General features: G+C 36.5%; 1 protein-coding gene across 1 annotated transcript; it reads right to left on the reverse strand.

The window, feature by feature from the left end:
• Nucleotides 1–752: 752 nt before the first annotated feature.
• Nucleotides 753–9,813, reverse strand: LOC148045593 (lanosterol synthase-like). Its single transcript, XM_087715151.1, has 4 exons — nt 9,708–9,813; nt 7,341–7,462; nt 1,946–2,042; nt 753–1,022 (listed from the first exon to the last, which is right to left on the reverse strand). The coding sequence occupies exons 1-4, from the start codon at nt 9,755–9,757 to the stop codon at nt 869–871; spliced, it is 423 nt and encodes a 140-aa protein (XP_087571277.1). The 5' UTR covers nt 9,758–9,813; the 3' UTR covers nt 753–868.
• Nucleotides 9,814–10,510: the final 697 nt, after the last annotated feature.

Here is a 10,510-nt window from a genome sequence, read left to right on the forward strand (position 1 = left end):
TGTACAACCCAGTGGAAAAGTGCTGGAAGCAACTGATGAAGCAAAAGAATTAAATGAGGACCATAAAACTGCAGATATTCCAAAAGAAGAAGATGTCAGTCATTTGATAATGCAATTAAAGTCATTTGCCATGGAAAATTGCCTAGATATAGTGAGTGGTATGGCCAGCTTTCTCCACTTACCTTCATAACATGAATAAGAAACAGACTAAAATTGACTCTTTTTTTCATGAGAAAATAATACATACAAAAATGTATTGATTTTGTATAATGCAGTATTGTATGAATGATTTTACTATGTTTTCATTATGTGTGTTTCTGTAAAGTAAAATGAGGCATGTGTACATATCAGTACAGTTGTTCAGTATGCTGGCCACTTTCATTCAGTCCCTTGGGTCAATTTTCAGAGGTTTTATTCTATTTTATGAACAGAGAATTACAAGCTTAAATAGTAAGGCTGTGCATTCTTTGAAAACTATTTGGAAAGATGATTTTGGAATATGAAAGAGCACAAGCACAGCATCTCCTTAAAGCAGCACTAAATACAGGGGTGCTTTAATGAGCTGAATGTGTGGAAGCCTGAAAAATGTAGCTGCTTTAAAATGATGCCTTAATCCGATGCATTTCATAATACCGCTTTGAAATAATTTTTGAAGCATGTACACCTCAGATAGATAGATAGATAGATAGATAGATAGATAGATAGATAGATAGAGCACAAAAAGAGTGGGGGGGATCAAAAGGCATTTTCCTACATTTCAATTTTGGAATCCTTTGGGGACTGGGAAACTGAAAATTGGCCCAACCCTGCATCTTAAACAAGATCAGAGATTCCATTGAAATTGAAAGTCATTGGACTAATAGGAAAGTTATGCTTTGGCAACTACCTGTCGAAGGCTCAAGATAAGTTCATCTTCTTCTGCAGTGAGGCGGACAGCATAGCAGTAGGCCATTGGCAGGTAAACCTGGCGGCAATGACACCAAAGTGTGGAAGGGTTAGCTGGCATCCATGAAGGAAAGAACCTATTGTGAAGTGGAAAGAAGGGAAAAGCTCGTAACAGTGGACAGTTGCCTGCAAAGACAATGTAACAACTTGACTGAAGGAAATGCAAAAAGATCATGACAACAAAACATGGAGTGGCTGCTTAAACACACTTCATACAGTAAGCTTTGAAAAATTAGCCATTGGTATGCCCATCTCTAGCAACTATCAGACCTCAAAGAGTCTCCATGAAGTTATCCAGTGTATAAATAATTTCACATTTGGGGACAGTATCAAAAATACTGGAATCAGGTTGTACTCTTTTGGTCTTAGATGAAAACTGTGATATAGTGACCCTTTTTACTTTTACTACTCTAACTGGTAGACAAGTTTAGAGAGCCATTTGGTAGTGCTTAAAGCACCATACACTCCTTCCTGTGGGGAGGGGATATTAGATTCTAATCTTAAACATTGAGGTGAATTTTTAAAAGTAAATATAGGAAATTCCTCCTCAGCTTGTAGAAAAGAAAACAGAAGAGAAAGTAAAGGAGGACATTCAAGAGCCCAGGGAAAAAAATCCTCATACTAAATACTGAAACAGATTCCATTAATAATGTGACTTCTTCAGTCTCACCATGAAAATACAACTAAGAATTCATTGTGAAGCTTTCCCTATACCTCTTACCTCATAAATAAATTTTCAGCAGTTTAAACTTACAAGTGGTCTGTTTTGGAAGGAGATAGGGGGGATAATCTGGAACATGGGTTGAAAGATAATAAACTGATCTGAATGAATAGGAAATTAACTGACTTGCAAAGAGCATGTGCAAATTCTAAGAAACCTTTGTATCTTGGAGGGGGGGATGGTAAACAGGGTTGGGAATTTTTTGGGTCAAGTGCATCCATCCATATAACGAACACAGACAGAAGCTGGGTATAATTTTCTTGATGATGATTTACACACCACATCTCAGGAAGCAACGTATTCATTCCTTCCCAACTGTAGACATTCAAGACAGCCAGCCAAAATTTAACCCAGGAAGCGACTCCTACAGCACCACCTGAAGAATTCCAAAACAGAATAATATCAAAACAGCTGACAACTTTATAAAACATAAACAGTTCATAGTTATTACAGAGGAAAAGAAAGGGGAGAAATGATCTATTTAAGAGCTACGGTTCTCCTTTTTCCCTCCACCTATGTGGTGTGTCTTGCCTTCTCAGTCCCGAAAAGACACTGCTACCAAATAGTCTGGCCTCATCCTTCCTCTTTTTCCCTTAGCCCTGTTCATAACAACAGTTTTTATGAGTCATTCTTTACATCTAGACTTTTCATATCTCCTGAAGTTTCTGGCCAGGAAAATGTACAACATACAGTAGAAAACAAAAAGTAAAAGAGTGGCTTCAATTTATTCAGTCAGAGAGAAAGCAAGAAAGCTAGTGAGTAACTTTTTACCTCCCATAGAACTAATACATTTTTTTACTTTTTTTATTTTTATTTTATATATATATATTTTATTATGTTTTCATTCTATACAATCACATATTCACTGTGCTTAATCAGGGTATATAACATTGAATATAGAAAATGCCCTCTACAATACAAACCCAGTATACCACCTTGACCCGCCATACACCCTTTTTCAACCCCCTCCAACTTTCATTCTTCCTTCTCACACACCCCTCTACGCCTACTTCCCCTCCCCTTCTTTCTAACCTTAACTCTATCACACCCTCTCCATTCCCTCCCTCCCTTCTCCTCCTCCTCTCTCTCACCCTCTCCACCCTCCTTCTTCTTTCACTCGACTCTTTCCTTCGGTATCTATTACCTTCCAGTATATTCGGTTTGTTCTATTTTCGCACTAACATTGAAAAGCCACAGTATACAAATACAATCATGGAATTTAACACATATTGTATTTCCCCCCTCCCCCCTCCCCCTAAATCCCCACCTCCCTTCTCTCCCCCCCGACTTCCCAAAGACCATACGTGGTATAACTTTTGAACAATCACAGTCTAAAATATCTCTACATTGAACTCAGCTTCTTACTGTTACCCAAATTTTAAACAATTTAAATTATTACTGATACTAAGCATAAGCTATCTGGAGTTTCTTAGTCCCATATTTACTTTTTATGTAATCAATCCATTTTTTCCAGTCTCGTTTATATCTCTCGTTTGAATGTTCTTTGAGATATGCTGAGATTTTGGCCATTTCGGCTAAGTTCATAACTTTCAAAGTCCATTCTTGAATTGTAGGTAAATCTTTCTTCTTCCAATACTGCGCCACCAAGAGTCTTGCTGCCGTTATTAAATACAGAACCAAATTAGTCTCTGCTGCTGCAAAATCAATACATATACCCAGTAAAAACAACTGGGGGGTAAATTTTATCCTTCTTTTAAAGATGTTTTGCAGGATCCACCATATTTTTATCCAAAATGCCTTGACATTACGACATGTCCACCATATATGAAAATATGTAGCATCACAAGAACCACATCTCCAACATTTAGGTTGAACATTTGGATACATAGAGGCAAGCTTTTTAGGATCTAGGTGCCATCTATAAAACATCTTATAAAAATTTTCTCTCAAGTTTTGTGCTTGTGTAAATTTCACATTTCTTACCCAGATTCTTTCCCATGTTTCAAGCATTATTGGTTCCTCGATATTCTGAGCCCATTTTATCATACAATCCTTAATCAGTTCCGTTTCAGAATCCATCTGTACTAATACGTTATATATCCTCTTTATATGCATTGAGCTTTGATCTCTTATTTGTTTAAACAAATTATCCTCAACTTTTACAAAGCCAATTTTTTGATCTATTTTCCACCTAGCCTGTAATTGACCATACTGAAACCACGTTTGAACTACCTTTTCTTCTTTAAGATTTTAGTTCCATCACCCCTCTTTCTGAGATAAGAAGTTGTCTATAGGTGGTTCTATCGTGTTTTTGTTCTACATTCATATTTTCAATTGCATGTCTAGGAATTGCCCACATGGGCACTTTATCATTTAATTTATGTTGATATTTTTTCCAAACCCTCAATAAAGCATTTCTTAAGATGTGATTTTTAAATTTCTTATCCGTTTTTTTGTTAAATAACAAGTAAGCATGCCAACCATATAACAAGTCATATCCCTCGATATTCAAAATTCTGTCATTAGTTAGATGAATCCAATCACTAATTGCAGATAATGCCACTGCGTCATAGTATAATTTTAAGTTAGGTAATTTCAATCCTCCTCTTTCACGTGCATCTTGCATTATTTTCATCTTTACCCTCGGCTTCTTTCCTGCCCACACAAATTTATTGATACCCTTCTGCCATTCTAAAAGATTCGCATCTCTTTTAAGTATTGGTAACATTTGAAATAGAAATAAAAATTTTGGTAAAATGTTCATTTTTACTGCCGCTATTCTACCCAGCAAGGACAAATGCAGTTTTTCCCACCTTTTCAACTCCAACTGTGTACTATGCCAAAGTGATTCATAATTATACTTGTATAATTTCCCATTTGAGATTAAAATATTAACTCCAAGATATTTAACTTTTTTAACTACCTCACATCTTAGCATCGCCCCCAGTTCTTCCTTCTGTTTGATAGTCATATTTATAGCTATTATTTTGGTTTTTCCTAGATTTATTTTAAATCCCGAGACTTGACCATATTGATTGATCGTATTCAATAATACCCTACTAGTTTCCTGCGGTTGTTCCAATATTATAACCAGATCATCCGCAAATGCACGGACTCTATATTCTTGCTGTCTAATTTTAATCCCTTTTAGACCGCCTAGGCCCCGTATCTTATTCAACAGTATTTCCAAAGTTATAATAAACAATAATGGGGACAGAGGACAGCCTTGTCTTGTACCTTTTTCAATTTGAAAGGAGTCTGTCAGACTTCCATTGACGATGATCTGGGCCCATAGAACTAATACAAATACCTACTATTCATTGGACTTGGAGTAGACCAGAAGAACAAATCTACTCACAAGGCTAAGTAAAACAGGGAACTCTTAGGAAAGAAGAGATGGTGCTTCCTACTTAAAGGCTTCCTAGGTGTCAGATCCCTAAAAGTGATACTGCCATTCAATTGGGAGGAGGGGAGCCTCGTAGTTAAATCATTAGCTACATCTGAAACAACTGAGTTTTACAACTTTACAACTGGTTTCCTGTCACCGGGAGACTGAAGGTCCCAACATCTCTCCAGGGATGTTTATGGTAGCCATGTAGGATATATAACTTTGATGTCTAACTAAAACATGTGCTTTATTGACTCCCAGGACAGAAGAGTTAAGGAAGCATCTTCACACTTGTATATTGGTCAGAATCTGCATTCTGACAAAGGAGAGGGGTCATTATCAGCTTAATCCCATTTGCATGGCCTAAAGGTTTTTAGGTGCTGCTTTGCTTCTAATGGTTTCCATCCTGCTTGATTAAAGGTTCCTTTTGAAATAATCAGTTTCAATAGTCTTTACTTTCTCAAGTTAGGAGAGGAGCCTTTACACTAGGAAAATTGAATGATGTAAGTAACATTTAATTCACAAGTGGTCACATAATCATTCCCATTTCCTGCAAATAGCAAACTATTAATCAATGAACAGCATTAGGCATGTTAATTACTGAGCAGCTTCAATCATCTGAAAATATCATCTGAAAACCAGAGGAACCTCTTAGCTAGATATTTAGAAAAGGAAGCAGGTTGGCATCAAGCTGATCTTTTTTTCTTCTCCTAGATTTTCATAACAACAAACATGATCACGGAGAATCAAGAATGCATTGAAAAATCTAAAGTAAAAATGTAATATTCCCCCTCAAGTCCTCCTGAACATGGGAAAGCTCAAAACAATGAAATAGGAAATGTATTTGCTACATGTTTAAGTCTTTGGCATCAGCAAATTAAAATGAATGCCAACTGGATATTTTCAGCCAGTTGACCATACTGTTTACTACTCAGGACACAAAAACAAAGAAATTCCATTTTTTCATAATCAGGAAGGATCTAGTGAAAGTAGTATTAGGGCATAATGTAGCAATGATCAAATATTAGCCATTACACTTCCTGTACAACCTTTTAATATGAAGGTTATCCAAGTATATTCTCCAACCACTGATGCAGAAAAAGAGGAAATGTTATGGTCCAGTGTTTGGATCAACTTGTCCAATTTTATGGACAAGTTTTATGATCCAGTTTAATGTGAAAGCAGTAGAATATGCAAACAGAATGTGCTCCAAATGTGTATTTGGAGATTGGAATGTCAATGGTGGAAATCATGATGAAGAAAATATAGTTGGACTATACGACTTAGGAAACTGAACTGGAATGGTCAGGCATGAAAGACAGGAGCACACATGAAGTTCCAATTAAACTGATATATTACAATTCATGCTTATGCACAGGAATTTACTCAACTAAACTTTAGCACTATTTTGGCACTAGATAAAGTCAACGGAATTCAAGACAAGGTGGATTTAGTCTGTTTGTGATTATGTAAACACTCTAGGCTGATTCCTCTTTTGACTTGCCTCCAAGTTCTGCCAGTCCTTCTCCTTCAAGAACAGAACAATGTATCAGTTTCTGGCAATCTAATTACTTCACTGCTATCAAAATCTTCAAACATCTAAAGTGTTGGACATCATAGAAGATGAATACAAAAATGAAAATAACTATGCTATTGGCAGAAGCATGTGGAAGACTCAGCTACAAGAGCAAAAATGTGGCCAGACACTCACTATGGAACAGATCATGAACTGTTCATGTACAAGTTCCAAACTAACCTAAAGCATAAGAACAAAGCCAACTTGTTTCCATGATACAATCTTGAGCATATATCCAACATTTTCAAGGAGCTTGTCAGGAATTGCTTGGAAGCCCTGAACCTAATTTGACAGAGGATCAGAGGAAATGAGGAATAATATCAGAGAAATTGTTAAGAATAAATGTGAAAAAAGACTGCCAAAAATAGACTAAAGAACACTAGATGTCAGAATAAGAAGTGGAAATTGCCAAAAAGAAAACAGAAACTAAAGTAAATATAAGCAAAGATCTCAGAAAGCAACCAAATAAAGAGTTTCAGAAAGCTGTTACAAACGACAAGAAGTGGTATTGACACTAATAAAGACACTGAAGACAGGAAGACCTGAAGGGCCAGAATAGGGATAAATATTTCTGAAAACAGTGTACCAATATGGTCACTAAGAGATGAAATCAACTTAATCCATAAACATATAAACCATAATTTGCGATTATTCTGTAAGCAGAGAGTTCTTTTTTCCAAAGGCATCAAATGATGGTAAAATGAAAAATGAAAGCCACATTTATTTCCAGGCTCCAGCTGGTCATTCACCTTTGCTATGGAGGTTATTTCGAGCCTTCACTAAATCTGGATCATCAGCGCTGACTCCAAGAATACGCATGGCCGTGTAGTTCAGAGCAGTAGAAAATACCTTAGACAAGTCCTCAATGTGTCTAACAGACAACAAACAAGAAAAGTGTTAGGTAGATGGGTTCACACAAGAAAACCCAACTGTACTTCAAGTTCTGTGAATTTTTAAGAACTGATTAAACCAACGAAGGCAAAATAAAAGAGCATGGAGTAATTTTATTACAACTTGACTAACAATGGCTATATTTTAGAGTTTTATTTTAAATGCATAAGAGAGAAATATAATGCTGCAGATTGAGATTAGGTAGAATTACAGTTTGCTTGCAGAATCAATTCACCAGAAATAGGAAAAATTAATACTGTAATCCCTAAACATTCAAATGATAAATCAGAGCAGCAAAGCTTAATGAGCACTAGTGATAACAATTCTATGGATTTGTTTACTATTCATCCAGGCCATATAAATGCCATATAAATATTAGGAATATGGTGTTATCTGGGCTGTTTTGAGTTTCTTTCTCTCTTCTATTAATTAAACATTCCACCTTCTAGACAATGTGGAAGACAGAAGACAATGTCTTTTAGACAGAAAGTCATTCCTCAACCTCATTTGTGAAAGGAAGCTATTAACACATTTTAACAATGTAATAAATCTAAAATTTCTTTCCAAGAAATATAACTATAGGAAGGATAGCTTTAAAAAGAAAACAAAGAAGTCTGGACATTTCACTATCTATAGCTACAATTAATGTATCTGTTAGAAGAAGCATTGGAAACAACTGCAGGAACCAGCCAGGAGTTCCCAGCCCATAGGTGGGTAGGAAACATTTTAAAGTAACTCCACCTTAATTGATCTGCTATAAATTTGTCTGGAAGTTATTTTTATAGTTTTCAAGACTACACATTAAACTAGCATTAAGAAGTTTTCCTGAAATTCATATCATTTTCATTTGCTGAGTTTAAGGGATTTAAGAAGCATAAATAGGACTAAGCAACAGAATTTCCACCTATTCCAAACAAAGCCACTGTCTGTTCTAAGCCCTCCCCACATTCTCACACTTTTTTTCCTACCAAAATCATTCCCTCTGCCTTTATTTTATACTATTTTGGTAATAAAATCATAGTGATGGAAGGAACCTCAGAAGTCTTCTAGTCCAACCCTCTGCTCGAGGCAGAAGCCTTATGCTATCCCAGTCAAATGATTGTCCAGTCTATCCCCTCTTGGCTTCATAAAAAAATCTGTCAATCTTGATGCTAGAATTACTGAACAGTTATTAAGAAAGTAGTGTTTTATGTAAAGGGAAATCTATGCTTATATTTAAATTAGTGTGGATTATGACAGGACAAATGTTATTAATAAACACAGGTGTGAACTATGTCGGAGCCCCCAAATTAATAAAAATTAGTCAACATGACAAAAGACATATATAAGATACAAAACAGAGTAAGCTGGAGGCCATTGCAATAGCAGATAAATTGGATAAAACAAAGTACTGGCAGGGAAGGAGGTAAGGGATAAAAAGCACAGATTATGCTCAAGCTTTTTTGGTTCAAGTTGATGTCTTGTATATTTCCTAGAGATAGAAAAATGTTAGAAATAACTATACAGATAATTCTCAACTAACAACCATTTGTTTAGTAATCGTTCAAAGTTACAGAAGAACTGAAAAAAGTGACCTATAACCATTTTTCACACTTATGACTATTGCAGTTTCCCTGTGGTCACATGATCAAAATTCAGATGTTTGGCAACTGACTTATATTTATGATAGTTGCAGTATGCCAAGACTGAGAAAGATTCTCCAAGGTTTCATAAAATATTTCACTGAAATAGTAGATTTTTGCAAGATAACAAATTTCTACTACCCTTTCAAAATGCAAAGTAATGTAGATTTCTTACTGATTTCTTAAGGCACTAAACACTCTTGGCCAATTCCTGAAACAGGTATCATCTTCTCCTTAGGAATCCCAACCATTTGCTCCTGAAGTAATTGGCTAGGCATTGATGCCCATCAGCAATAAGAGCTTTTGCCTTTTTATGCCTTTGGTTCAAACATGTATGATATGCCACTGTGTAATATGCTTATGAATTCACACTGCCCACACCAAGAGCGGCATATCAGTCCCTTCTGAACCAGGATGTCATTTGCCAGCTGGAAAAAGGAGTGACTGTCAGATATTTACAATTGAAAAAAAAATTCAGAGACATCTCTATTTAGGCTGAGGAGAACTGAAATGTTGCTAGTGTTGCTGCCACCACCACTGATAATGAAATAACAGAAAGTGGGGAAAGTCCTTCTGAAGCAACGGCTTTTGAGCTTTACTCACAGGCCCCATCCTCCATCTGGGAGTTGCACTGAACGCAAGTAACGCACCATCTCCTTCCTACTTTCTTCTGGGAGTGGAATCTTAGCAACATGGCACACAATCAGAAGTCCTGTTGGAAGAAGACCAGAAGGTAGAAAAATGCAGTTAAGGATGGAAAGCCTTTTCAGGCAGCAACAACAAACTGTTGAACTAATAAATGGTCTCTGAGCTTCTGCTGAAATCCAATGAACTGGAATGCTTAGCCTTAAAAGATTCCAAGAGGCCTGGAGACAGACCTGTCTTTTAAACTCACCACCGTCATGAGCCAATTTGTTCTAGCTATCTATTCCTTTTAAACTATTAGTCAGTAATTTAAGGTGATCAGACGTCCCGATTTCAGCGGGATGGTCACGCTTTATAACAAATTGTCCCGTGTCCTGGGCCATTTTTAAACAGTTCCGATTTTCTGGCTTCATGTTGAAAGCCCAGTGGATTTGCTTAAGAAATCCTAACTGGGGCAAGACAAAAGACACCCTGTCTAACCTCTCTCTCTGTCTCAGTACTTTCATTGAAGATATTAAAACGTTAAAAGCAACAAAACGGACCCCCCCCCCGCCCCTTTTACTCACTTTTATAAGAAAAAATGACCAAGTATCATAGAGCTCCAGGAAATAGCTAGAGAGGTCGCAAGTGTTAATTCCTGGATTTTCCGGAGGGGAGGGGCACGGAGGTTGGAGGGCTGCTCCGAAAAATGGTGGCAAAGTTTCTTTGAAAAATATTTCCCTGACTAATTTTACCATCTCAATTTGCTCAGTTCTTTGTAT

This window comes from Thamnophis sirtalis, unplaced genomic scaffold (assembly GCF_051295495.1).
Source record: "Thamnophis sirtalis isolate CommonGarterSnake01/CBP01778 unplaced genomic scaffold, rThaSir2_p1.2 scaffold_5, whole genome shotgun sequence".
Lineage (NCBI taxonomy): Eukaryota > Metazoa > Chordata > Lepidosauria > Squamata > Natricidae > Thamnophis > Thamnophis sirtalis.